The 27,904-nt window shown below is 48.7% G+C and overlaps 9 protein-coding genes across 9 annotated transcripts; 5 read left to right on the plus strand and 4 right to left on the minus strand.

Moving 5' to 3' along the window:
- Positions 1-1,823: 1,823 nt before the first annotated feature.
- Positions 1,824-4,025, minus strand: T310_9618 (uncharacterized protein; the record flags this gene model as incomplete). Its single annotated transcript, XM_013467956.1, has 1 exon — positions 1,824-4,025. One exon carries the CDS (start codon positions 4,023-4,025, stop codon positions 1,824-1,826), a length of 2,202 nt encoding a protein of 733 aa, XP_013323410.1.
- A 381-nt stretch (positions 4,026-4,406) lies between these two features.
- On the plus strand, positions 4,407-7,165 carry T310_9619 (WD domain protein; the record flags this gene model as incomplete). Its single annotated transcript, XM_013467957.1, has 6 exons — positions 4,407-4,570; positions 4,622-6,080; positions 6,395-6,524; positions 6,697-6,875; positions 6,925-6,962; positions 7,021-7,165. The coding sequence occupies 6 exons, from the start codon at positions 4,407-4,409 to the stop codon at positions 7,163-7,165; spliced, it is 2,115 nt and encodes a 704-aa protein (XP_013323411.1).
- A 673-nt stretch (positions 7,166-7,838) lies between these two features.
- T310_9620 (Zinc knuckle domain protein) lies at positions 7,839-8,661 on the plus strand (the record flags this gene model as incomplete). Its single annotated transcript, XM_013467958.1, has 6 exons — positions 7,839-7,868; positions 7,931-7,965; positions 8,027-8,040; positions 8,104-8,118; positions 8,181-8,486; positions 8,552-8,661. 6 exons carry the CDS (start codon positions 7,839-7,841, stop codon positions 8,659-8,661), a joined length of 510 nt encoding a protein of 169 aa, XP_013323412.1.
- A 2,150-nt stretch (positions 8,662-10,811) lies between these two features.
- Positions 10,812-12,993, minus strand: T310_9621 (YdiU domain protein; the record flags this gene model as incomplete). The annotated part of the gene is made up of 5 exons (XM_013467959.1): positions 10,812-11,012; positions 11,105-12,213; positions 12,266-12,438; positions 12,471-12,501; positions 12,624-12,993. 5 exons carry the CDS (start codon positions 12,991-12,993, stop codon positions 10,812-10,814), a joined length of 1,884 nt encoding a protein of 627 aa, XP_013323413.1.
- A 736-nt stretch (positions 12,994-13,729) lies between these two features.
- T310_9622 (2,5-didehydrogluconate reductase) lies at positions 13,730-14,732 on the plus strand (the record flags this gene model as incomplete). The annotated part of the gene is made up of 3 exons (XM_013467960.1): positions 13,730-13,789; positions 13,843-14,123; positions 14,186-14,732. 3 exons carry the CDS (start codon positions 13,730-13,732, stop codon positions 14,730-14,732), a joined length of 888 nt encoding a protein of 295 aa, XP_013323414.1.
- Positions 14,733-15,564: 832 nt separating this feature from the next.
- T310_9623 (NADH:ubiquinone reductase (H(+)-translocating)) lies at positions 15,565-18,110 on the plus strand (the record flags this gene model as incomplete). The annotated part of the gene is made up of 6 exons (XM_013467961.1): positions 15,565-15,679; positions 15,816-15,867; positions 15,924-15,938; positions 15,993-16,015; positions 16,071-17,952; positions 18,008-18,110. 6 exons carry the CDS (start codon positions 15,565-15,567, stop codon positions 18,108-18,110), a joined length of 2,190 nt encoding a protein of 729 aa, XP_013323415.1.
- Positions 18,111-18,684: 574 nt separating this feature from the next.
- On the minus strand, positions 18,685-20,055 carry T310_9624 (uncharacterized protein; the record flags this gene model as incomplete). Its single annotated transcript, XM_013467962.1, has 4 exons — positions 18,685-19,148; positions 19,253-19,559; positions 19,624-19,885; positions 20,003-20,055. 4 exons carry the CDS (start codon positions 20,053-20,055, stop codon positions 18,685-18,687), a joined length of 1,086 nt encoding a protein of 361 aa, XP_013323416.1.
- Positions 20,056-21,157: 1,102 nt separating this feature from the next.
- On the plus strand, positions 21,158-24,206 carry T310_9625 (Cytokinesis regulator (Byr4); the record flags this gene model as incomplete). Its single annotated transcript, XM_013467963.1, has 2 exons — positions 21,158-23,561; positions 23,620-24,206. The coding sequence occupies 2 exons, from the start codon at positions 21,158-21,160 to the stop codon at positions 24,204-24,206; spliced, it is 2,991 nt and encodes a 996-aa protein (XP_013323417.1).
- A 706-nt stretch (positions 24,207-24,912) lies between these two features.
- T310_9626 (uncharacterized protein) lies at positions 24,913-26,302 on the minus strand (the record flags this gene model as incomplete). Its single annotated transcript, XM_013467964.1, has 5 exons — positions 24,913-25,311; positions 25,354-25,532; positions 25,673-25,770; positions 25,923-26,019; positions 26,296-26,302. The coding sequence occupies 5 exons, from the start codon at positions 26,300-26,302 to the stop codon at positions 24,913-24,915; spliced, it is 780 nt and encodes a 259-aa protein (XP_013323418.1).
- Between the last annotated feature and the right edge of the window lie 1,602 nt (positions 26,303-27,904).

Consider the following 27,904-nt stretch of genomic DNA (forward strand, 5'->3'; position numbering starts at 1 on the left):
CATTACTGCTTTAAGCATTGACATTCACCAACAGAATAAGTGGTATGATTAAATGAAACCGGAAGGGAAAGGGGGAAAAAAGAAGAGAAGAAAGTATGTTCATGTAAGCCCAATACAGATCATCTCCATCCTGGTATCAAATTGCTTCTTGCTTTGATCGCTACATTTCTAGACGCTGACAAATAATGGCATATACCGTATAGGCTTGTATGAAAAGGTGCAGCCTACTATTGTGTTTGTCCAACTTCTATCTGAATGGATAACTACATTTATAATTACCGCGCAGAATCATACCCGAGGGAAGAAAAGAAAAAGGCCTAGACTTGAGTGCTGAATTATACCCAGGCCCATGTCCAGACCTTCACCTGCCTATTTGGGTAATATATATTCTGACAGTCAGCTGATAACTACTGATGGTATTATTATCTAAGCGGTAGCAGTTGATTAGTCCACTAATCGACAATTTTATGAATCCACACAAACACTCGCTATAATACTTCCATACAAAAGATAGCCAAGTAATAATGGTTTATATCACTGTTACTTTTGATGATGGATTCTTCGCAAATCAGCCTGAGATGTATGCTATATACGGATGCTATTTCTACGTTACCCACCCTCCCACTGAATTAGGTGGTGATCACGATTCTTTTTGTTGTGCATATTATTATCCAGAAGTATCCTACAGTTAATACACAAGGGTTCTCATTTCAAGGTCTGGCTGCTTGATGAGCTAAGCAGATCTCTATCGTCGGTGACACCGGTGTACAGTACAAGGTATACCTACCGGTCACCATTGCCCTCGTCAAAGACGAAAGGTACATACGATTGTTGAGTTCTAACCTCTGATCCGAATTTCGTCCCGCAAACGCGTTCGAGACTCCCGGAAATTTTGAACTTGTCGAAGGGACGTATGTGAGTGAAGAGGGCTTGCGTAACGGTTACCGTGGCTGCACAGGATGGAGCATTTGTGAACGTCGATACCGACGGCTTCAACGGCGGAGAGAAGACCGAAATATGCTAAGCCATCTATAGCTACGTATCGCCCTGGAGGCCTTCAAGGAGTCCGGTTCTTCGTATACAACAGACATCACATGGGCTTATTCACGACAGGACTGGACGATTGCGGGCACTATATCCAGTGGCTCTTTGATTACCAGGACCGAGCAAAAGTTAGATCTCAGGGTGCCAATTGATCACATCCACGACCATGAATTAGCAAGAGTCTTCATGGAAGTCACCAGCTGGACATCGATTTGGGTGTCTATTAGGAATCAGGCTCTTAAGTAAGGCCGCTTCCCAAGATGTCAGTTACAATACAGATCCCAAGGGTTTCCACATCAATGACTAGAAGGCAGAATTTCACAGGCTTTTGAAACTGGCGAGAAAAAAATGTCGCTCGTCTTTATTATAAGGCAGCTGGACAAGATCCATCCAAACATGATCAGAACCGTAGACAAATGGTTCATCAAAGAAAGGGAAGGCAGCAGTCGAAGTCGGCTGAAACCAGTCCTGAAAATCCCAAGACAAAAGGATAGGCTATGATATTCCAAGCCAATTCGATTCTAGATTGAAAAGCTTTCTATCAAGAAGTAATTTAGCCCAACCAATCTCCTGTTGATGATACCAGTGAAAAAATTAAAAATACAAGGACAGAAGCAAATAGCTGTTGGAAATAATACAATATTTCCCCCCGTAGAAACCCATCCGGCATAATCGCGACATGTGTCAAGAAACCCAGGACATATATTACCCTGAAATGAGGTGTAAAAGGGAGAGCTGGGTCCGTTTAATTTTCGGAATAACGGCTGCTCTCGCCTGCCTTACTCATCAGCAAACTTCCAGAGCCCTCCAGGTCGCATGGCCTCTCTGTATCGCTCTTTAATCTTTTCCCTCTCTAATTCCTTTGCTTCTTCTCGATCTCTGGCCAATTCCTGCGTGCTCGGCATATCTGTACGCCAGAAACCGGGAGGGGAACGATGACGCTCATGTGCATATCTGTGTCTACCAAATCGGTCTGCTAGAAACCTGGCCTTCGCTTCAACAAGTAGATCTTCCCGGTCTTGGTCGCTGATTTCGTCGAGCACATGCTTCTGATCACCAAGATACTCCTCCAATATCTGGCGGTCTATGTCCGCCGACTGAATACCTCCGGCTCGTGCCATAGCGCGGAACTTGTCTCCGCAGCAGTCTGCACGCATGCAGCCAGGCAGACATATCCGCCGATCTTGCTTGCGGACGACCTCGTCGAAAGCAAAATCGAGCCCATCGTTCCTTTCCGTATTGACCTTAAAGCAGCTCAGGTCGAGAGATTCAAGCGGTCGTGCTCTCAAAGGAACGTGCTCCAAAACATCTCTCGGCCTCTCACCATTGTCTGGTTCGGAACCGTTGGTATTCGACGTGATGCGTCTCTTTCGTACGTGCAATTCTGATGAGCCATCAAACCCGCACGGGCTTTCTGAAGGCGGATTGCGTTCTAACGGGACCTTCCGAGATCTTAAATCAAAGTTGCTCCGATTTTGCGAAGAGACTGCAGATGTCTTAGGGGATCCTTGGAAAAGTATCTGACGTTTCAGTGGTGAATGTGCCTCCAGGAGATCATCGAGTCTCCGGTGCGCCATTGGATTTCGAGAAGCGGAATGTGGCACACGTTCAAGACTATTCCGAGACATCTCATCCCTATGTTTTCTGCGGGGACCGAAATTTTCGTCTTCGCCGTCTTCTGTAACAGCAGGAATTGCAGCACTTCCCCTTTCAGAGACCTTTATTCGTTTCGAGCTAGAAAATACGACGGCCTGATTGCAGCTTTTTCTGTTGTCGTCTTTTGGCTGAAGTGCACGAAGACTTTTTTGGTCCCGTCTAAACTGCCCCTGCTGACGGGGGCTCGAGGTTGTCTCCTCAAATACAACAAAAGATTGCTTTTTTGGTGTCCTCACAGAACTACCGACATCATCCAAATCCTGCGTTCCTGAAGGGTTTGATTCGCGGCTTTGAAAGGTGCTTTGAATCGGACTTGAAGATAGATCCTCGCTCTTTATATTAACAGGCCTCACCTGGGCGCGATCTTCGACATGGATACCTTCTGGATTCTTTTCTGATGCAGATGGAGCATCGTGGGGTGGACGACTATCGCCGGCACTAGTCGGTTCCTCAGACTGTGTCGATAACGGATCCGATTCGGGGACATTCATCATAACCACATGGTCCGAATATTCATCGCGCTCCTGTTTCACTTGCGGTGTAGAATGAATAGGATCTGGTTGAGGTTGAGGAAAGGAAGGCGATAATGGCTGTTGTATAGCATTTTCACTGACTGAGACCGTCGGGACTGATGAATCAGCCTTCGGATTGGAAGGTTCGGTAGGCGCTTCCACGGCGCTCTGTGGAACTAGATCCGATATTGACCCTTGCGAAAGCGATAATGCCAGCTCGCCATCAGTCAAGCTCTCGGGGCCTCGTAGAGTTTTGGATGTTCCGTCAAGACGTCTGTTTCTGACCACAGTCCCTTCGACAGGCGTAGCCGAATTCTTGTGAGAGAACCAACGCTGCCATTGAGCGACTGTATGTTTATGTCTCTTGACTTGCGTCCTGAGGGAACCTGTTACTTTAAGAAGAGTTCTAACGTCTTCGTATAAAGCACGGTAGCTGCATTCAAGCTGCTCGAGGGCCTGACGAAAGTTGCCATCGGGGTTATTCGGATCGGCTTCGCGAACAGTCTTGAGCAATCTGTCGGGATCGTACGTCTCTTGCAATTCGTCCAACTTGTCCTTGACAGCGCTCTGATCCTTGGGTCCTATATTCTGCCAGCGTAGGTCCTCCTGAAGACGGGAAACCTGATTCTCTAACTCTCGTATACGCGCGACATCGTCTCTTTGGGCATTTTTCGAGAGCTCGATTTCTTTCTCAAGGTCTTTGATTTTCGCATCACGAGTAGCAACCTCAGCGGCTAAATCGCGATAGGCCCGGTCAAAGTACTGCTCGAAATCTTCAGCGAGTGACGCTTGAAGTTTTCTCAATATATCCATCCGTGGAGCACAGCACCGGGGACATCAACACCTGAAGACAAAAAATATACACATGGAGAATTGCAGCGTGAATTGCAGCGTGAAGAGGTTTGATCCTGTCCGTCTGCCTTGCTGCCGCGAGAGACGCGGCTTCGGCGACGCGCTGCAAACGCGGAATAGGCATTATACCTTTTTAGGTAAGCAGGAACCACCCGGATCTTATCGCCGCACAAGCACCTTAGATAAGCGATCAAGGTGGCACGGCCTTCGCCGAAAGGCATCTTGACCAGCTATCATATTCTCGCTGAGCTTGCAGTCCTCTAAACGATAGCTATCCCCGTCTGAACGCGTTAATCGCCAAAAGACCGAATACTTCTGGCCGGAGGAATCTTACTCCTCGGCATGTCGAAACGATGTAGGGACGACGAACAAACAGATTCGCCTCCCTCGAAACGTCACTGCGGCGGTGAGGTAGATCGGGTCGATCGTCTGTCATCCTTAAGCGATGAAATCCTCCTCCATATCTTGTCATTTCTACCGATACCGTCGCTCATTGTCTGTCAAAGGTATTCGCTCTCGCGTTGTAACAGATCCCCTCGTTACTGATGTTGTGATAGGCTGTCGCGTCGATTTCATGCTCTGGCGGGGGATTCGGAATTATGGAAGCGGCAGTACTTCTCTCGATGGGTTTTGCCCAGGGCACGCCGTTTGCCCTACTTCAAACACCCGAAGTTTTCTTCAGGGACTGACTATTCTCCAAAAGTCTCAAAATGGCTTGGCCATAGCCATCTTGCGGAGGAGGGCAAAGTCACGCATTGGAAAACGCAGTACCGTCTGAGGCACAACTGGTCTAAGGGAATCTGTCGAGTCAGAGAGGTTGAAGTAGCCCAACCGCCACCTCCGCCGGTATTGGTGTGGTTGCACTCAGGGTTTGTGTTTACGGCGGACAAGGAGCATGGTCTACGAGCATGGTCTATCAAATATCACAAGACATACCTCGCTAGCGTCTCGTTCTTGAGACCTGACACCGCTCCCAGCGCTCTTTCCGCTACCCAGGGATCCCAAACGTCCAGTATTGAGGTTATTGTAGGATTTGAAGATGGCACTTTCGATGTCTATGACCTGGACGTTGCCAAGTCGAAATTTGTGCTCCATTATTCTCACGTCGGATCAACCCCTGGGGCTATCACTGCGATAGCATCCTCACCACCGTACCTAATGATGGTATCGCAGCACAAAGTTTTGTCCTTATATAAGGCGTCTCCGAGAGCGACAAGCGTTGACAAACCCGTCGAATCGCCTCGATTGTTAGCCTCTCTAGAGGCCAACAACATTTTAGCCCCAATGTCCCTCTCCATCCGGTCATCGCCATCCGAAATTATAGCATCCATAGCGTACAATTTCTACCATATTGGCTGCGGATGGTCCATAGGAATTCAGGAGCTTCATATTAGCCACGACGGCGAACATCTCAGCTCGCGCCTGGCAACAACAGTCGATTCTCAATATAGCGCGAACAATGCGCAGACGCCAATCGAGCCTACAAAGATGAAGCGCCACCTGGGCACCTTTGACAGCCCTGTGGATTCCCTATATTCTACGATGTCATCAAATCCATCCATACGACACAATGAGCCTCCTACGTCGCTCTCTTATTCTCACCCTTATCTTCTCACGTCCCATAAGGACAACACTCTGACCATGTATCTCGTGGTTTCCACTTCAGACAAACTCGCTATCAAAGGTGCTCGGCGTCTATGGGGTCACACATCGTCGGTCTCAGGTGTGCAAGTCAGCGACCGTGGCAAGGCAGTATCTGTGAGCTCGCGTGGAAACGAGATCCGGATCTGGGAACTTGAAACGGTAATATCATGTCCAACCGCTTCGAGGAGGGCCCTGAAAAGTGAAAGCAGCGTCCAGATTAGCCCTGAGAACAAATCGCCGAGAGATCCCTCTGGATTCCGCACAATATCCGAAGCCATCAATTGGGGGCGCCAGAAATTTAAGACGGAGCCCGAGGGTACACCAGACGAACCAACTCGCACCGGAGGTTGGGTGGGTTTTGATGAGGAGCAGGTAGTTGTGCTACGTGAGCGAGGACACGGGACCCAATTACTTGAATGTTACGACTTCACATAGAATCCATTTAGAGGCGAATTGGCGGTGGTACCAACATAGAGCATTACGATATATAGTCAATATAAAGTGCGATTTCCACTTGTCCCTTCTGCTTGCACGTCTCCGTCGCTGCGGGAGACCCCGGAGCACATGCATTATTAAGAATAAAACCCCTGCAAAGAACCCTGGCAAAACCCGACTAGATTCGTTGTGGTGCAGGACTCGTGTGCCAACTACCTCCGCATATACATCCACATCTACAGGTTCTACAGATTCAAACCGTCCTCAATGACGTTTCCATTTTTGCGGCTGAATCAGAGCATCAAAAAAAGCATTGTCTGCACATCTACGACGCGATGTTTACTGCCTCCACTCGGAAGGATGGCTGCCTTATGCTACCTTGTGAGCCATGAAAGAGGATTTTTGGGAAGTACCATATACAGCTAGTTCTCTCGAGAACCGACCGTCATTGATGAATCTGGATCGTTCATGATTTACGCAGAAGTTCGCTTCTCTCTCTTACGCCTTCTGTTTTCTCAGTCTTGTCGCCTGTGTGTGACATTGCTCCGTTCAGGGGTTTCAGAATTCCATGGGATCGAATTGGGCACTCGAGCGACGTATCATTATTTATTTCGAGCTCTTTCGGATGAATATGAAAGTTCCGACAAAGCATTGCATGATGCTGCAATCACTCTTAATAGGACATGGCAAAACAAGAGTCCATATGGACCAGCCTCAGAGCCTCTAGCCAGGGTATGAGGACACTGGTCACATTATGTGATTATCGCAAACCATTGAATAGATAAAAGATGAATATGCGATGACCTGGGAAGCTCAAATGTATGTACATACACTCTCATGCTTAGGTACTAATGAAGGAGTGCTGAACACTGATCAGCAAGCTAGTGTGGACACAAACAACAGTGACAGAAGGCCACGTGAATTCTCCCAGATGGAGCGCGATGCCCCTCCTTGACTACAAAAATGGCAAGGAAAATTCCCATATGTCGATCACCTATCTGGCTGAAGATCACCTTCATTGATGTTTCCTTCTTTACCGCGCCACTTCCTGCAAGCTCGAACCACTAAAGCGAGTACGGTGCGGTAAAGGCTAAAGCAACACCAGTACTCCACACAGCCAGGAATTTCTACTTTTGATTTTTTGAAATTCTCTCTTTTGCCACTTTTCGTCCCTTCACCTTGACCTTTCCCGCTCCAAATTTGGCAGGAGTTTCTTTCATTGGAACTGACAAACTAAGGTAAGACTTGAGAAGCAAATGCTGAAGCTTTCCCCGCATCATTGAGCCTTTAGCTTTCGCTCATGAAATTTTTAACCTTTGGATCTCCTAACCAGGTTCCGTTCCAATTCACCCCGCTGAAGCTCTTTATCCTTCTTCAACCTGCGTCGCCAAAGAAAGATGGACTATCAAGCTGGGAGCCGTGGGTGCTTCAACTGTGAGTTTTCCGATCGTGGTGCCTTTATTGCCGCGCGTCAGATTGCATATATGCAGATAATTTTGCACCCCACTGCTCTTCAGTGAAGTAGGCAATGGTTCTCCCTTCCTGTTTCTGAGGCTATAGCAATAATCAAATCATGATCAATGTAAACTTCGAGTTTCATTGGCATCATTGGCAATTCTATTGTCTTCAACAATTTTTTTCTATTTAGAACCATCTTCAGCTGTTGATTTTAGCTCTCTACTGACATTCTTTGTCATGTATATAGGTGGTGATTCCTCTCATCAGGTAACAATGCCCACAAGCCCACATTTTGAAAGTTGGAAAGCTCATTTGTGACTTGGTTCCAGGCTCGTGATTGTCCTAAGAAAGGCACTCCTACTTGGTATGTAGGACTTGTGTGCCTCTTTGCTCTTCTGTCTAAATTGCTGACAAACATTGTTCAGCTATAACTGTGGTGGTATGTTTCTGGAGTCCTGGTGAGATTATCACAAATAGATCCTAATGAAGTCATCTTGTGTAGGCCAGGGACACGTCAGTAAGTCAATCCTTTGTGTCCACATCAAATGAAGATTGAAGACAAGCTGACATCCATCTTAGGCCGGGAATGCACTGTAGCTCCTAAGGAGAAGTCTTGCTACAGATGCGGTCTGTCAGGACACATCTCACGTGAATGCACCCAAGCCAGTACTGGCAGTAACTTCGGTGGAAACGGCTACTCTGGCGGTGCCGGAGGCCAAGAATGCTATAAATGTGGTCAAGTTGGACACATTGCCCGTAACTGCCCCGGAGGCAACTACGGAGGCAGCCATGGAGGTTTTGGGGGTCGTCAGCAGACTTGCTACTCCTGTGGCGGGTATGGCCATATGGCCCGCGACTGCATGCAAGGCCAGAAATGCTATAACTGTATGTTCCACTTGTTCATACTTACTATGTGTGTGTTCTGTTTGTTTAACGATCCATTCTACCAGGTGGCGAGGTCGGGCATGTTTCTCGCGATTGTCCTACAGAAGCCAATGGTGAACGTGTCTGCTACAAATGCAAGCAGCCCGGCCATGTCCAGGCTGCCTGTCCCAACTAGATGAAAAGTATAGTACGGAACTTGCCTATATGCTGCTAAATCCGTACTTGTTGATAGGTTACGACAAGGGGGAGAGGAGTCTGGTGATTCTTCTCATTTCTATTTTTATTCCTTGCGTTTTTTTTTAATCTGAGATACACAGCATGAGCCCTTTGTCTAGCAGCAGAAGCTATTCAGCGGTGACTATGGCATCAAGATACCATTTATCATCTCGTACTACACGATTTTTCATTTCTCGCCTTATTTTACAACTAGAATATATATGCACAAGAAACCGACACTGAAAATGACCACCTCTGACGCTGTTTCCAGCATCATTTTCACACCCTCTTCCCAGGTAGTCTTGCCGCCCTAAGGGAATGTCGCATGCCTGAAGCTTGCCTGAACATTCATGCTCACATGCCAAATTTCGTATCTTAAAACTGCAAGAAGTTGTTGCTACAAAATTGGTCAACAATGCAACTTGAGTCAACCAATTTAAGCCTTCTTGCCAGCCAAGGGAGGGAAATAGGTGCTAGTCTTTATCATAATGCATTATAACACAGACGCTGTTACAGATATCATTGGGGTAATGACACTAGAAAGCTCAGATCATTTATCCCCAGTTTGCAAAAAATTCCTCATTTCATACTGAGGGGGGTATAAGCAGGCAGTGAGAAGCTTTTCTCTCCAAGAGAAAATGTAATTACTGCAGGATGAAACTCACAAAGAGTAGCAGTGCATTCTCCTCCTCCCTCTCTTGCTACTTTCGTTTCCCCTCCTTCTCGCCGCTTTTCCCCTTTCTTTTGGCTTTCAATCAGCCGACTATTTGGATAGCGTGGCACCCATGTCCTTCTTCATATGCATTATCTGACTAGTTTAACGACTTTCCAGAGCGTTTGAAACGGCGATGACCATCATCCTAAATCTGTCATTACAGCTGCTTGTTGGATTCCAGGCAACCCAATCGACATAAAGTACTTATTATACTCTTAAACCTTCCCAGATTCCTCTAAAATTGTTGTTTTACCTCTTTAAAGGTTTCATAACTTCTCTCTAGGCGCTGGGACATCCACATTTGGAGCTCATATCCTTTAGTTCTAAGGCTCGGACATCAGCCCTGATCATGCAGGTTTCTGATTTAAAGTTGTACACGAGCTGGGCATGAAGTCTTGCTACTGCCAGGTGGACATTCTGTCCGGCAAGAATAAAATAAACGATGGTGAAAAGCAAAAAAAAAAACTAAACGACACCTCTGGGATCAATTGATGATTGGGTGAGGGGAGCCAGGTGTTTCTGGTACCAGGGAGAGAATCTCATAACCAAAAACGGCTTGTAGCATCGTAGTGTGTCGGTCTGGGAATGAAACGAGGATCGAGGTCTTATACATCCTTCGTCTGCTCTACGTGGAAAAAGCAAAGGTCGCAACCAGCAGACTACAATGGACTCCCATTCTAAGGAGCTATCGAAGTATCTTCAAGGTTTTGTGAAGGTGCATCTCCGACATGTCTCTCCAGCAAAGACTTCTCCAAAAGAAATGTCACTAGATATGTGTGAGGATGTTTGAAGTTGATTTCGATCGAAAATTGAGCCAGCCACTTTCCTAATGCCAAAAATCCTCCTCGTCTGCTATGCATACAGGGTGAGGATCTTCTAGAGGCCGCTCGTCGGTTCCTCCCACAGAAGTGGCGATGCGTATACAAAATCTGTCAAGTGTTGTTCTTTCTCTTGGAACCGTAAAATTTCAAATAAACGTCCATAGATCTTCATGAGGGACGAATCTCCACAAGGGAACATCATAGCACACAAAACATGATCATGACGCATGGGAAATTCTCGATTCTTAATGGATGGTTGGGGAAATCTTCCTTCTCTACCGGCCCATTCTGTTTGTAGCCATATCCAAAAAAAAAGGTCTTCCACGAATGTCACTTCTGTTTAATTTCGAATTCTTGAACATGTCATCCTGTCTACTTTCTTTTTCCGTGCAACTTTACATGCGAAGAAATGGCACTATTCCAAAGAAAAAGAGCCAAAAGCCGCCCAGTTGCTATGGGATTGCAAATTCACCTACAAGACCTAGCCATTTCGAGGAAAATATCGACGCCTGAACATTGAATGTATGTATATTCAATGGCTGGGTTGGCATGACATCCAGCTACAGAAGAATTCTAAGAACTGCAAGTGCACATCATTGCTCTCTTGAATCGAGGGACATCCCCACAGAATCGTTCCTCTTCTTCTCTGTTCAAGTCCCATTTGTCCTGAAATGGGTTAAGGGCCATGTGCATAACCCGACCAAGGATCTCTCGGTCTCCTTTGCGTTCAACTCGCTCGATAACCTCGTCCAGAATCCAAGACCGTGGCAGAAACTAAAGACGCGTCAGCTCCGCAATTAACAAAGCCCATTACTCAAACATAAGAGCAGCTCCGATCATGGGGTTAATTTGGAAATCATGCCTACCTTCGGATTAACTCTTTTCATCGCTTCCTGTCTCTCCGTATCCTTGCCCGGACCCCAGTCTTCAAGGACGCGATTTCTCCAGCTTTCTAGCCATTTGCCAATGCGTTCCTTGGCAGAGTCTTCTGTATTCCCAATCCCACCAACTCCCTCACTGTGGAAGAAAATGGGGGCAACATTCTTCCTTTGTTCTTCAGTCTCGATATCGTTCAACGCTACCTCTGAAAGCCTTCTGAAAAAGTGATTAAAATCAAGCTCTAACTTCTCCAGAGTGTCAAGTAACTCAGAGAAAAGTTTCTCAAGGTCGGAGTCCTTCTGTGTCTGCAGGCCCAACCGTAGGCTCATTAGTCTCTTGTATTCGTTCAGAAATACCGTCTTGTACTCTTCTCCAGTTCTTTCAATTATCGTTTCAGCACGTTTGATAAGAATCGGGCCATAATCTTCGGTCACGCCCTTGGCAATAAATGTTTCGTCGTCTACCTTGTCACCGGCGCCAATGAGCTCGCCCAAGGCTTCTCCAAGCCTCACAAGATTCCACCAAATGATAGAAGGCTGATTCTTGTATGAATACCTGAGCAGGTGATCATCATGGTTCGGCGTATAACGAGGGTCAAAGTTGTCCATGAATGCAAATGGGCCGTAATCAAGTGACAACCCATATATTGACGTATTGTCCGTGTTCAGAACCCCATTCATGAAGCCATACGCTTGCCACGCAGCTACAGTCTTAGCGTTCCTTCGGACAATCTCGCGATATAATCTTGAAAATCGATTTTCCTCTGCTCCTTCTTTCCCCTGAATTTCTTCTGGTGGAACACCTCTGACTGGGTTAACTACTTCATCTGCAGAAGCACCCTCTTTCGTCAAAGGCACCCATCCTGGAAGGGACTCCCACCCCGGGAAGACATCTTCAGCTATAAAAGTCGCGAGCTTCCGAATCAGGTCTCGATCATTGCGTGCATGCAGTATATCAAAAGAACCAATCCTGAGCCAGCTCTCGGCAAATCTTGCTACGATAGCACCCGGTTCGATCCTCTCTCTCAGAACTTTGGACTTAGGGAGCAAAGTAAGAGAAAGAGCCCGGGTGGTCGGCACACCAAGAGCATGGAGAGCTGTACATTGTTAAAAAAGGAATAAACATTGGGTGATCACCGAGGTCCTGACCTTCAGAGACTATGTATTCACGAATGCTTGATCGAAGAACAGCCTTCCCATCTGCAAATCGCGAGTATGGTGTCCTCCCCGCACCTTTCAGTTGTAGTTCGTAGCGGACTTTAGTCCTAGGGTTGATGGCTTCAAACAGGCTAATAGCACGCTGTGGCACTGTCAGAACGGGCCTTTACGGCGTGTAAACGCTGAGGACACTCACCCCGTCTCCAAGTTGGCCTGCCCAGGAACCACTACGTCTGTGTTAACTAACCAGGCACAAAAAAAAATCTCAGCGGCTATTAAGAACTAACAATTGCCAACCTTCTATATGTTAGGAGATCCTTCAGTTATTTTGCAGCTCATAGCCACTCACCTCCATAGCATTGTGCCCAAGGATAAACTCCTCCGTCTTCCTCACTCCAGAATATCTTATTTCCGGCGACTAGCGCCTTAAAGTCCGGCGTCTGCTCCTCTCCAGGCCTCAGGCCTATATCTTCCATTGCCTTTGGGCTCACACCAAGTAGCTCCGGTTCTTCTGCCCTTTCTGGCCGAACAAACGTGTACATGGCCCCTTTTACGAGGCGTGGACCCAAGGTCTCTCGAGGTGCATTATGGGACGACTCGGGCGTTTCAAAGGCCGGGTCTGGAGGAAGCTTAGAGGTAAAGACATTCGACTTTGGTAGTTCTGCTAACGAGACCCCAGCTGTCTGGCTGCTAGCCTCATCGGATAGTTGTGATGCCATCTGGCTGATGCGATTCCGAATCGTTCGTGAATGACGGGGTAGATTGTAACGAAACATATACAAGATGGTCGTCGGAAAATCACAACAAACTGCAAGGGAACTAGAATACAGAAACAGTAAGAGTAATATATTGCATAGGTATCTAGGTACTGAGCCTTTGCCTCCGTATTTGCTGAGTTAATTGATTACATACCACTAATTGCGCAAGCGACCCTACCCCCCCCCTCTCGGTCCGCCGGTCCGTCCCCGCAGTCCATTCAGGCAATGTGACATCATTTGCTGCAATAGGTACCACTACCATATCAGTATTCATTCCGATTCATGCATGTTGTGGCAATGAATCAAATAAACCCCCAAAGTCCGATGTCTTTACTCATATATCATCAGCTCCGTGCGATCATATTAATTTCCGCGAAACCGTCTCTATTGCTATTACATATATGCCAATGACATTCTTCTCATCATAGCCGTGCTTATCGTCCAATCTGCAACATTCCGGGAACTCTTCTCCATTACCAATGAGATCACGAAACAATAATTAAGTTCGGCAACGTCTCCGGAAGTGCGTTGTAACAACTGCCCAATGATGGCGTAGAAGTCGGCGGGCTTATAGCCGGCGTGTGCTCCGGAAGATCTGTATAATTTGCCGGCAGAGGGTAGGAACTTCCTCTCTCCTTCCTGCTATTCGGTATTCATGCTCAGACTTTATCAAACCTTAAGTTCAATTTCAAGCAAGATGGCCAACGTCGTAGATATCCCTAAGGTGAAAATCGCAGACGGCGTTTCCATACCAATCGTAAGTCCCTCATACGGAATCGACAGGCCTGGTTACTGAATTAGTTCTTTTAGCTGGGTTTTGGAACCGGTACTGCTTGGTACAAGAAAGGTGATGATACCAGTATAGATCGCGAGCTTGTCGAGACAATCAAAACTGCCATCAAGCTGGGCTACCACCATTTGGATACTGCAGAAGCTTACGGCACAGAGACCGAGTTGGGTCTCGCGATCAAGGAAAGCGGCGTTGCAAGGGAAAAACTCTTTGTGACAACCAAGGTTTCCAAAAGTATAACCGATATCCCTAATGCCATTGACAGAAGCTTGAAGAAGCTTCAGCTCAGCTTTGTCGATCTGTATGTGTCTAGTCTGTCTTCCCTTCTCGAGCCTTTTTTTTCTAATGTAACTTGTCGAACAGATATTTGATCCATTCACCGTTTTTCGCGAAATCCGACAAGGATCTCCAAGAAGCGTGGGCTGCCCTAGAGAAGGTGAAAGAATCTGGAAAAGCAAGGGCAATTGGAGTGTCAAATTATACCCAGCCTCAACTTGAGGCTACGCTGAAGATAGCCAAGTACCCCCCTGTCATCAACCAGATCGAATTTCACCCATACCTCCAACATGGTAACCTCGTGCCATTTCAGCAAGAGAAAGGAATAGCGACGGCCAGTTACGGACCTCTCACGCCGGTATCTCGAGCAAAAGGGGGACCATTGGATGGTATACTGTCAGAACTGGCTGCGAAGTACGGTGTCAGCGAGGGCGAGATTGCCATTCGATGGGCAATCGACCGAGGTGCCATCACGATTACAACCAGTAGCAAGGAATCTCGACTCAGTGACTACCTCCGTGCACTCACATTCAAACTGACGCCACAAGAGGTCAACGAGATTTCCGAGATAGGCCTTCAGAAGCATTTCAGGGCCTTCTGGAATAACAAATATGCACCAGATGATCGGACGTGAAAGATGGACTTGATTTTGTAATCGTCGGAAATGTGAGATTATTTACTGGGTTTTACTACTCTAACACCGACGCAAAAGAGAACTTTGGAACGCTACCCCGGAGTAATTTCAACTGCGTAAAAAGCGTATGTGGCAAGAATATTCATGCCTCCTAGAAGCAGCAAAGAGATCCTACGAGACAGCAATATCAAATAAGAAAATTGCAATCTTTGGATGGCAACGCTGGTGGGATCTTTAAGTCCCATGTTGGGCTAGCTGCAGAAAATGGGAAAATAATTGGACCAGGCAGCCATCTGCCATCTTTCGTCGCTTTCGAGATTTCATACGTTGCGGGGAGATGTTGCAACCTGCAGTAAAGAACAGACCCATCATGAGATGCCCCAAACACGAAGATTGGGACATCTTCAGTCGCTCCAGCTGGGATGCAACAAAGTTTTTCTTGGATCATGTAGCAGAGGAGGAAGACATCGGCCATTCGTGTAAGAAAGGCCTTTCCTACCACCTACAATAATCATGTCCGTGGGAAATGAGTATCTTGGTAGAAAGAGAAAGGAAAGAGAGGTCTGGCAGAGCACACCAAACAAGTGAAAATTGACTGTGAATGGATAAATTGACCTTCCGAATCTCCGGACCAATCCGGAGGCGCTGATTTGGGACGCTGAAGACACCATTCGGGCAAGCCTTGGCAAAGAACCCGAGAGTTCCCAGTTGCTTCAACTGAGAACAACAGCGCCTCCTCCATTGCGTCTGCTTCTCCATTCCCTCCCCCCTCCTAACTGGCTACAGAGTAACTCTCTGTTTGTCCTATCCTCCATCGCGTTTTTCTAACACAATGCGGCCGCAATTGCTCCGTGCGGCCGCTCGTTCGAGACAGGTCGCTAGGGTCAATTATCCCAGGACCTTTGCAACAACTACGCGGCGGGGAGCCGAGGTGGAACTGACGATCGGTGCGTGCTGGCAATATTCGAGGAAAAATTACTCTATGACTGACCTGACAGTTTAGATGGCAAGAAGGTCTCGATAGAAGGTAACCTGGAGTTCCCTCCTTCCTCTTAATGGCCATTCTCTTACATACTATAACAGCGGGATCGGCCCTTATTCAGGCCTGTGAGAAAGCCGGTGTAACTATTCCAAGGTGCGTGACTTTATTCATCTAGAAATGTGGCGGACATGAGCTGATTTTAGATACAGATACTGCTACCATGAGTAAGCTACCCCTCCTCAGCGATAATGTGGCATACATACTGATGAAATTTCCAGGAAGTTGATGATTGCAGGGAACTGTAAGTCTGAGTCGTGCTGGTTAACCGATAAAAGCCCTGGCTAACAATGGTAAAGGCCGTATGTGTTTGGTTGAGGTGGAGAAAGCTCCCAAGCCTGTGGCATCATGTGCCTGGCCTGTACAACCCGGCATGGTTGTCAAGACGAACTCGCCCTTAACGCACAAGGCCCGGGAGGGTGTCATGGAATTTTTACTTGCAAATCACCCCCTTGACTGCCCGATCTGTGATCAGGGAGGGGAGTGCGATCTACAAGATCAGTCGATGCGCTACGGTGCCGATCGTGGCCGATTCCATGAGGTCGGGGGCAAGCGTGCGGTAGAGGAAAAGAACATTGGGCCCTTGATCAAAACATCGATGAACAGGTGCATTCATTGCACTCGCTGTGTCCGATTCATGAACGATATTGCTGGCGCTCCGGAGCTTGGAACTACCGGGAGAGGGAACGACATGCAAATCGGAACATACTTGGAGAAGAATCTTGACTCTGAACTCTCGGGTAATATCATCGACCTCTGCCCCGTGGGTGCACTGACATCAAAACCATATGCCTTCCGAGCTCGTCCCTGGGAATTGCGTCATACCGAATCCATCGATGTCCTTGATGCCCTGGGTTCTAACATCCGTGTGGACACAAGAGGCATGGAAGTGATGCGGATACTCCCTAGACTCAATGATGATATCAACGAAGAATGGATCAATGACAAAACTCGATTTGCGTGTGACGGATTGAAGACCCAGAGGCTTACGACGCCACTTATTCGCAGAGAAGGCAAATTTGCTCCCGCAACTTGGGAGCAGGCTCTGACTGAGATTGCATCTGCCTATGAGAAATTGAGTCCGAAAGCAAACGAGTTCAAGGCCGTGGCTGGTCATCTTGTTGAAACTGAATCCCTCGTTGCGATGAAAGATCTAGCCAACAGGCTAGGTTCCGACAACCTTGCGCTTGACCAGCCTGGAGGCAGCTCGCCAATTGCCCACGGTGTCGACGTGCGATCAAACTACCTTTTCAATTCTAAGATCGTCGGAATTGAGGAGGCAGATGTTCTCCTTCTGGTCGGAACAAACCCTCGCCATGAGGCTGCCGTCCTAAACGCGCGGATCCGTAAACAGTGGCTGCGCTCTGATCTGGAGATTGCGCTTGTTGGCGAGACTTTCGACAGCACGTTCGAGTTTGAACATCTCGGAAATGATCTTTCCAGCCTAAAGAATGCTCTCTCTGGCGAGTTTGGAAAGAAGCTGGCCTCGGCCAAGCGACCGATGATAATTGTTGGTAGCGCTGCCGCTGAGCATACCGACGCAAAGGCAATCTTCGAAACGGTGGGAAGCTTTGTCGAAAAACATGCTTCAAATTTCAACACCGCCGAGTGGCAGGGTTACAACGTGCTCCAGCGTGCAGCTTCTCGGGCAGGAGCCTACGAAGTGGGCTTCACCACACCTTCTCCAGAAGTTGCCAACACAACCCCCAAGATGGTCTGGCTGTTAGGTGCCGACGAAATCAGTGCGAGTGACATTCCAAAAGATGCATTTGTTATCTATCAGGGCCACCACGGAGATCGGGGTGCCCAATTGGCCGATGTCGTCCTCCCAGGTGCTGCGTATACAGAGAAGGCAGGAACCTATGTCAACACTGAGGGACGTGTTCAGATGACGCGTGCGGCCACTTCATTGCCAGGGGCTGCTCGTGAAGACTGGAAGATCATTCGTGCTGTCAGCGAGTTCTTGGGGGTACCCCTCCCTTACGACGATGTTGAGGCGCTCCGTGACCGTATGGAAGAGATCAGTCCCGTGCTTCGTCGGTATGATGTCGTTGAACCTACTTCTGTAAGTTCTTTGAGCAAGGTTCAGTTGGTAGATCAGAATAAGGGCAGCAAGCCGAGCGGAGCGCCTTTCAAGAAAGTCATCGAAGACTTCTACTTCACCGATTCAATCTCTCGAAGGTTCGTCATAAAAAGTCGAGTGTCCTTTGGATCATTTATTAACTGTGAGGTATAGCTCACCTACGATGGCACGCTGCTCCGCTGCCAAGGCTACCGGTAACCCCGAGACAAATTTCATGGCCCCGGGTGAACTGTCTCCTCAGGCAATGTTTGGCTGAAAAAAGAAATACATCACGCCAATTCTATCACTGCGTTATTTCCGGTCTAGGCGTTTGTCTTTGTACCACCTGAGTTTTCTATTTTATGTGCCTGTACTTTCTCCCAGTTTTCATTATTATGCTATCACTGTTCTCATTCTCCTTTGTTTTCTCTCCCAAGAGGCCTCCGTGTCAGGGTGACTTGCGGATGTAATCGATCTCTCCGCCATTAGGTATTATTAAACGGTGGAACTTGTATATAAGATGAAATCGGATCAAATTTAGATTATGAAAGAACCAGAACAGGAGATCGATTGAGGGAGAGATAGACACAACAAATCAATCCTGGCCAGTTCGACTTGTCATATGCTCGAATGCAACGGAATTTCTTTAATTCCTATTTTCGCGAAAGGGAGTTCAAGAATGCCAGACGGGCTACTTCAAATTTGTGCGTCCCAGCGTCGAAGATAGTCAAGTATAGCTACATCATTTACTAACCAAAAACAACCACTCGATCATGACCAAGTTGGCGACTTGGGGAGGAGGAGTAGCAAAAGGATGTGTTAAGCGTGCACCTATCGAACGCTTTTCCCAGTTACAACTCATCATCATCAGTCTCACCGGCCGTCTCATCAGCTTGCTCAGTAAACTCTGCAGGTTGATCTCGTCGCGGTACGGAGGACTTTGCCTGATCATTCGCTGCAGCCTTCCTAGCAAACGGAAGATCCCTCCGGGGAGGAGGGCTGGTAGGAGGTGCCAGGTTCGGGCGATCTGATTTGTCCATTACCTGGCCGCGCTTCTCATCTTTCCTATCAATTCTAGGTGGAGAAGTAGATACCATATCATCCTGATCCTCCGTCTCGGTCTCATCTTCCAAAGGCTGAGGCGTCTCCCGGCCCTCGAGGTCTGTGACCTCATCCTCACCATAGTCATCTTGATCCTTCGCTCGGTCGATATCCATTCTCTCGAATTCATCGTCTGTATCTGAAGTCTCTGGCATGTTGTCCGCCACTTTGCGCTTGTTGGACCGACTCGTCTCGGTAGGCCGGTGTCCGCGACCTGAAGTTGCAGCTCGGATTTCAGACACTGAATTAGGGGGGAAAAAATTCCCCAGTTAGCCAGATGCCAACTTTTCCGCTGATGTGGAGGCGATGAAGACATACCCTTTCCCATGTCAACTTTGGCCGAGGCCAGCAGGCGCTGTTGGTTTCGAATCTTGAGTTTCTTCTCATTCAAGACCTGCACGAAGTTCATCATCAACCGGTTCTCGTGCTCATTCTTGGCCTCGACGAGCTCCTCGAGCTGGGAATTGAGTTTGCTGATGGTATCTTCAGCTGCTTGCAATCGCTCAGTCAAGGAGGAGATCTGCTGTCCGAGAGAATCCGCTCTCGAAATCATAAGGCTGGTCCACTCGAAAAGCTCGATGGTCTGATCGTCATCCTGCATGAGAGTAATGGAGGCCACTCGTTGCTATGGGATGGGCATTTAGTAAGGTGGCATGCGATGAGCTGGTTCCAGCAATGTATACACCTACCGTGATGCTATCGATCCTTTTCCTCACGGTAATGACCAGCTCCTTATTCTTGTCACCGGAACCGCGTATGGAGGCGCCTACCTCGAGACCAGGTTTGCGCCCGGTCTCCGGATGGACAGCAAACGAACATTGGCCCAGAACGGTGGTGAGGATCTGCTCGAATTCCTGATCGCTTCCCTGATAGTTCTTAGAGCGGAGGTTCTTGAGATGGGACTGCTTGACTGAGCTGACGCCATCAGCGGACCATGACGAGGAGGATACTCTTCAAAGCGGCAGTAGAGACGCACCTGCACCGACGTAGGGACTTTCGCCCTCCGTCGCAACGAGCTTTAGGTCTAGGGGAGCCTTTCCGGAGCGAGAGACATGGACCAAGACAAACGTGGTGGGATCGTCAGACCTGGGAATACGGAGGACACAGGCCTGGTCGGACATGATGGACAGCGGGGTAGAGTGAGATGGAACTGTGCGAGGCAAATATCATCTTAATAATAGATTATCAGCGCGTTCAGGAAGTTAGATAGACTCCGTATAGCACTCCATACTGGCGTTCTTGGGAACGAGATACGACGACTAGGCTGCAGCTGCTCATGGAGGCAGCGGGAAACGAGTGGGACCAGTTCCAGGTGCAAACGACCTACAGAATGGTTATTCGCTGTACTCTGGGCTGTTGGTTGCCTTTGTTGTGTTGATCGGCCAGTTTTCATCTGCTAGGCTATGACTCGACTCCTCTCATCATCACTACCGTTATCATTTCTGACGCACTGACGTATTCGCGGTGTGATCATGACGAGAGCTGGGACATGCGGGTGACATCTGCGACGCGTCTGGCGCGTGCGTGGGCATTCTTCTAGGAGTACGGCTGGCTCCAGCCCTGCGGCACGGGCCCCTGCCCCTTCCACCTCCACCATCGTGCCTCCCCAAAGTTTCAACGCTCGCCAGAAAGGAATAATCGCTCCTGGTCTTCCAAGTTCAAATCCTGGCCCAGCCACGACCTCCCCGTGCCCATTCTTCCCGCCATGCTCTGACAGATACTGCCACGGCCACACCGTGTTCATGAACTCCTCTGCATTTGCATCCCCATCGCCCGCCTTCTCTTCAGCCTCGCAATTTCAATTCGGCATTCTTGCCCGCCTTTATCAGGACTGCTGCGGAACGGCCCGTGAGACGTGCCTCGTTCACAATTTGTCACACGAGCACGCTCCCATTCCTCTTCTTCTGCTTGCGCCCTGATTGGGATTGCCTTGTCGAGCTGGAACGCGCAGTTTTCGATCAACTCACATCCAGGGTTATTTATCTACTTCGGTCGTCCGAGTCCAAAAGTTGACCCCGGACGCTATATCGCCCAAACCCTGATTGTCCCTGTCGACAGGAATGTCATTCAGCCCTCCGTCAAGCTCAACGTCACCGCCCCGTATCTCTTAACTCTTGGGCCCGACCGAGCGAGCCTTGTCGAGGATTTTGCTTTGTCTCCTGACCGTCACGTACATGGTCGCCTCGCTCCTTCGATCACACTCTACGACTCGCTCCTTCCAATATGCAGGCGGAAACTCTTCGTCTGCGACAGGATGGAGAGTCAATTGAATGCTGGGATGACGACGGAGAACTACAATGCACAGATGACATTCAATTCCACACCATATCAGCTGCGACATCCGTAACTGGTTCTGTTCGACGCTCCGGTCATCGCGACTCCATCTCGTCCCGCCGGTCGGCCCGTTCGGATTTGGAGTCTAACGCTGGCGACGAAGATTGGCAGGTCTTGCTTCGTGATAACGATGAAACCGCAACCGAAGAAGCGATTGCCTCCGCACACAATGCGGGAATCCCCATCCCCAATAATGTCCCCAGATCGGCTCTGCTCGGTGGCACGATCAAAAAACTCGGCGGCAAGAAAGCGAAGAAAGACTTCGTCGATGACTGGTCCGAGGACTTGGAACTACCGGGTGTCGACGGTGAGCTAGCGCTGAAAACTCAAGATGAACAAGCATTTCCAGAGACTCTCCGTCAGGTCAGCTCGTCCTTGTCAAGTCCGGTCAAGTCTCAGACCTCTGGTGCGGTCGGTTCTCCTTTAGGTTCTCCCATAGGTTCTCCCACTGCTTTCCTGCAATCCACCGAAGTCGTTTCTCCCTTGAACAAGCATCGAGAAGATGACACATCCGAGGGGCAAGATGTGCCCACCATCAAGGTCGCCCAATCACGCTCGTCTCAGACCCGCCTACCTGTTGCCAGCCTCTCGGGCTCTCTGGAGGCTGATGACGATGCGGAGGACTTTGAGAAGGATTTCGAGCTCCCTGCAGATGACCTACCGTTGAAGCTCTCTTCACCCAAAGACAATACTAACACCCCTAGCCACAATGCTGATGATTTGGATATCGAGTGGGCAGAGGGCAGTATCGGCGTTCGCTTTGGCGGGACCAAGAGGGATGGGCGTTCAACTCACAGCTCGTCTGTCTCGGCACTCAGTCCCAGTGTCTCCAGCTGTCTGACGGGCGAGAGCGAAGATGATGTCTTGGATGGTCTGGTGCTGCCTGATGGGCCCCTCAACCTCGAAGAGGCTTTGAGGAAGCGGCTTGAGACTCGAGTTTCACAGCCCGAAGACGGTCTAGAAGCCAAATTATCAAAAGCGGCGGACGACAACGGCGACTTCTTTGCAGACCTCGAAATTGGAGACGGTAATGTATTTACGTCCTCAAAGCCAACCTTAAACCCGAACATCAAACGTAAAATAGCCCGTCCTCCCAGTCCCAGTCGTTCCGCGAAAACTATCACATTCACGAACAAGCCTGTTCCTGGCGGAACTCGGATCCCACGGCTATCTGGTCACGACCGATCTCATTCCAATCTTGAGCCCGTCTCGGAAAGCGGTGCGCCCATCTCCAAGTTTCGGAGACCGCATTCACGACTTGCAGGACATTCAACTCATCCATCTGTCTCTAGTGCAGGCGTCCCATCTCCTCCATCGACACCTCCAGCTGTAGGCCGAAGGTCTCTGGGGTCGGGAATCTCGAGAGAGGGCTTAAAAAGTGACCCGACCACGACGAGTGCTCAGCTTTTGAAGGCGAAACGCTCCATGCCGGCCATGCGTGCTTCCCAGACGTCTACGCTGGCACCACCTTTCCAGCGCCCGCCCTCTCGTCAAGATGGCAGCAGTCGTCCGCCCTCTAGTATTCGGCCAAAGACACCGGTGGATCGGACAACGACCGACTCCAGGTTAAGTCTGAACCGTAGACCTCAGGTACCGTTTCTTCCAGCAGGTTCGTCACAGAGCCAGTCCCACCATGTCAGTGTCAAGTACCCCAGGCACCTTCGCCGTCCCAACTCCGACAGTTCGGGTGATACGACTTGGCAACGATCCATGTCCCATCTTTCGGGCCTTCCACGTCCGGACACTCCTGGTCGCAGCCTTCATGAAATCGGTAGCGAAGCCTTGGCCGCTGCTGCCAAACGTACTGTTACTCGGCCCACCCGTCGGCGGAACTTTGGAGATGGATCCGAACTAGAGTCGTTTGACGATCTGCCCACCTCTGCATCCGTGGAGAGTCGATTTGTGAAAAACCCGGTCGGACACGGTGCTCCAAGATCCTTACGGAGTCGTCTGGGCCAGAGCACAGGCGTATCACCATCACGGACAGGGACCCCGGTCCCTTCCAACCTGCCTAATTCCTCCAGATCGCATGATTTCACCCCCCGATTCGCTAGAGATACCAATGCTTCCCGAATTGCACGAGAACAGCGCATTGCTTCCTTTTCTGTCCCTATGAGAGATCGCGAAGGTGGGCCTCTTGTTCCACTGAGTACGAATTGGAAAGCGCAGGCCAGCTCCCGAAAATCGGATACTACATTGAGCTTGAGGAGTAAGCGGGGAAAGACAGCACAGACGTCGGGATCCAGGCCGCATCTGATCAAGCCAATGGGATCAGGCGTCAATGAAGCTAAATGTGAGTTTTATTTGACCTCCATGAAAGGGTTGGGCGTTAATCTCATTATTTTCTCTAGCTGTCAAAGGGATGCGATACAACCCGGCCAAACAACGCTGGGAGGGCAACGAAAATGCAATTGCCGAATTTGACGCTGTATGCTCTCCGAAGTCTCCCAAAGCTGCTCCTGCTCTCATTACTAGTGTGGGTGCAGTACAGGGCGTCCAAATTGTGGGTGATATGGTGTTTGATCCGCAACGGATGTGCTGGCTCAAGCTTGCTCCTATCCAGCCAGGGAACAATACGGTTGCAGTAGTGCATGACGACTGTGATGATGTTTTTGCCGGTCTAGATGACCTTCAAGAGAAGCCAGCCGCTAGACATGGACGAACCATATCCGGCGGTTCGAACGAATTCGATGGGTCTGCGGGTTGGGATGACCAAAGTGGTGGAGATTCCTCAGAGGAGTGGCCCATCACAGAAGAATTTGATGTTGGGCCAGAATTTGTCAAGCGACAGAGAGCTGAGGAAGAAAAGTGGAGACGCAAAGTCGATAAATGGGTCGCCCCTGATCGCGGAAGACTTGGGGATAGTTGGCGATGGGCTATCCGGGATCTGGTGGCATCTGGCGGTGTCTTTGGTGCTCAAGGACATGGTTGCTCATGAGGACGAGGATGAATTCGGTCACCGCATTGCCATCATTCTCATCTCTCAGTTCGACCCTGAGCAGATGAGCAAAAGACGCTGAACGAAGAGGCACGATGGCTTTTTTTTTTATAATGACTGTTACGACACCTTTACATTGATGACTTGTTCGAGAAGAAGGGACAAAAAAGGAAAAGAAATATGGCCGCCATTATACAAGACCCTTGACGGGAGAGTGGCTAATCTTCTGCTCCTTTATGTCCCTTTTTTTTACAATATTGACGACGAAAGAGAATACCCGTTGACAAAAGCGGATGACGACTTTTCCGCCTGAATCGTCAAGGATTCTCTGATGAGTGATGACAAAAAGATGAGTTTTCCTTATTGTCTTATCTCCATTGGGCGGCGTTGGCAGTCTTGCTTCGGCTTTGCTTCTTGCCTGTCGTATACCAACTTCTTTTCTCGAGGTTCCTGCTGTGTGCAGATGCCGGGTTTCCTGGATCATCTGTGTGTGATGTTTAAGTTGCAACTGTATCATGTAATAATATCTTGCTTTTTGTACACCTTTGTAATTTAGGTCTATGTTTGGTTCTTTTTTCGATCTCTCGCTCTTGTAAGCTGCTGGACTTTGGCGAAAGGTAGCAAATGAGGAGAGGAGTTTAGAGACAAGGTCTCAGGACGAGGGCCTTGGGGTTACTCTCGTTCTCATGGAGATATTTTGGTCAGGTCACCAGGGACTGTCATTTCTTGGCTTTCGAGGAAATATCAAGCATGGTTTACAGAAGAAAGCGACCGAGAAGGGGGAAGTTATGTTACTAAATGGAACGCCAGAAAGAGCGAGCTTGCTCTGCCGTAAACAAAACAAAGAGAGAGACGCAACTTGACAGTCTGGAGATCTGTTGCTCGACGTGCCTAAGGACCGATTAGTGGATATCATTCCATAAGGCAGGAGTGCAGCGGTTGGTCCGATGCGAATCGATGAATTCCTGCCGCATGATCCAATTAGATAGTAATCCGGACAGTCCGTTTCACCGGTGAGATCCCGGCAGCGAGACATGATACTTCCTATAGATCCGACAGCCCCATCAGAAGTTCCAGAGCGCCGCTCTCCGGGCCAGGCACAGGTCTATGCGGGTTTCAGTTCGGCAAAGAAAATTCTGGGCCCTACCGGTAAAAAAGACCCGAAGCTCCCATTGGTATGACTGGGATACTGCATCAAGCAAGCTTGTCTGCCCTGGCAAGTTGCGGCCCAGGAGGCCATGCTTGAACTTGATCGACTTCGGAGTATCGATGTGTGGACTATCCATGCTCCCTGCGCAGGCTCTTCGATCCATATGCAAAGCGTCCCTAGGATAGTATCCATGATTGCAGTTATGCTAATGAACAAGCAGGTGCATTGGGCATGCAACTTTCTTACCGGAATCATGAACTTGGGGGTATGTTGAGACATGTATGCACACCGTACATCAAAACTATACTGCACCTACATGATCTGGATAATTTCTGGGCCGATTGCGGACTAGAGGGATTAGTGGACATGTTTAGGTATACAGCTAATGACAGCTGCGCTGGAAGAACCATGTATCTAAAAAAAAAGAGAGAGTAATGCCGAATTTACAAACTAGGGATGATTCATGTTATTGTTGATTACATTAGTATATCAACCCTATCCATACTGGGCCATCACAAACAGCTTTTACAATTTTTCCCGATATGGAAATGATAGTGACTACCTACCGTGCCCCCCAGTTATAGCAAGTCACGGCCCTGCCCGGATTCACAGGAGTAACTCCTCCAAGCCAGCACTTGGCAGGGACATCACCAATGATGTAAACTGGATTTGCAATTTAACAAAACTCAACAAAAGGGACGGTTCAAGACTAGCCGGTTCTGCAGAATTTTGCAAACAATGGTACCGGTCTTGTGTCAAAGCTATGTCCACAATGGGTCTAATTCATTGATTAGCTACTAAGTTATATCTAATCATCGAATATCGTCAAACGTCCCGGACCTGCACATGACAAAATAGTACAGATTACACAACACAAGAGGCGCTCTTTTCAGAGCAACCTTGCCCCTTGAACTCAGCCAAACACATTAAGACACTTACAACACATAGTCTGTAGGTATTGTAATGTCTTCTAAAGTACTGTGGGTCCACTAACACCCTTGGCAATGACAGGGAAGTCAATGATCGTTCGGAAACATACATCGCTGACGATGAACTTACGAATCATCAAGGATGGACAGTGTAAAGGGTCCACGAAAGTCTTATCTCCAAGTCCAAGCCTCATCAGCCAATCTGAATCCTAGATCCAGGAGATCGCCCTTTTTTTTTGTTTTTGGCCCCGTTAAACTTCCGACTCCCACTTGAACAAAGAACGAAGTAGGGTAGCAGAAAGGGAAGACAAAAGATTCAAACCGAGCTGCGATCATTGCTGCTGTATACACAGTATTGCATCCATTATCCCACTCGGAGCACTAGGAACTGTCGGTGGCTACATGTATCCACAATGTGACCGAGAAACGGATCGTTGTAGCTACTGACTTATTCTATCAAGATCCTGGACAGCCTAGGCAACATCTCAGCAGATTGGTCCCCAAATATCGTTATGCTTGGGAATGCGATGTTTACTGTTCTACACCAGTTCTAGCTATGGGTGTCGGACCAGATCTTAATTGCACTCCGGCGTTCATATGCATAGCCACTGTCAGGGCACTGAAATTAATAGAACGCCATGCATTTCAACACAATCCATGTAAAGAGCGCAACGCACGGAACCGATCTAACCCATTTCAAAGAGTTTCGGACCTGGACAGGACATAATTGGAAGAGACTTCCTACAATACTGAACAGACCCGACCATGCCAATGCCCTAGCGTGGTAGCACTCTATTTGTCAAAATAGTCTGCAGTACCTCAACCTATCCAACTTCGGCGACAGATCTACTACAGTTGGGTAGCAACCCACATCTTCGGGGGGGAGGGTGGGGGGAAAGGGTCAAGGTAAAGGGATCTCGAGTACAGTCGCAGATAAGACGGTGTACACAGGCTAATTGCAAGACTGTAGAATCAGACGTGTAAGAGCAAGCAAGCTCTTTAGCCTTCCGAAAGCGGGATGATCATAGCCAAACGTGGTCAAAACGCAAGAGACTCCACCCAGGCCAAGAATGATCGCAACCCGCATATTCGATCTTCGTGAGGGATAAGAGGTCGCTTCCTCGGGGCCAAGGCAGCCTAGCCGACTATTGTTCTCGAATCCAACACTGGCAGACCCCATATCTAGCGCATCTACTCTACATACGTCACACGAGACAGGCCCTGGATGTGTTGGAGCGTGACACTTGGATGATTCTTTTGGCGTGGCAGGGGTTTGGAGATCTCCAGCGGCTCACACGCGCAGATACTTGACCCGGACGCCAAGGGAAGTGACGCAGTGGAAAGCTGTAGCCTGTCGGGCTCCGACCAAGGCTTTCGGCCAGCGCAGGAAGCTGGTGTCAAGTCAATGCAGACATCCAATCATCTGCCAGTGGACTATGAGGAACAGGTACTCAGTACAGCACAGTACAACACAAACATTATGATTCGAGGGACGATGAAAACATCGGGCGTTAAGTTACTGGGCATGCATCATGACCCTAGTTGACAGCGTTGATGTTCCATATGCACCGGCGTCAACACTCTTCCGTTATTGGTCCATCTCAACTTCGGCGGTAATG

Source organism: Rasamsonia emersonii, assembly GCF_000968595.1.
Source record: "Rasamsonia emersonii CBS 393.64 chromosome Unknown ctg1118621762158, whole genome shotgun sequence".
NCBI classification, from domain to species: Eukaryota; Fungi; Ascomycota; class Eurotiomycetes; order Eurotiales; family Trichocomaceae; genus Rasamsonia; species Rasamsonia emersonii.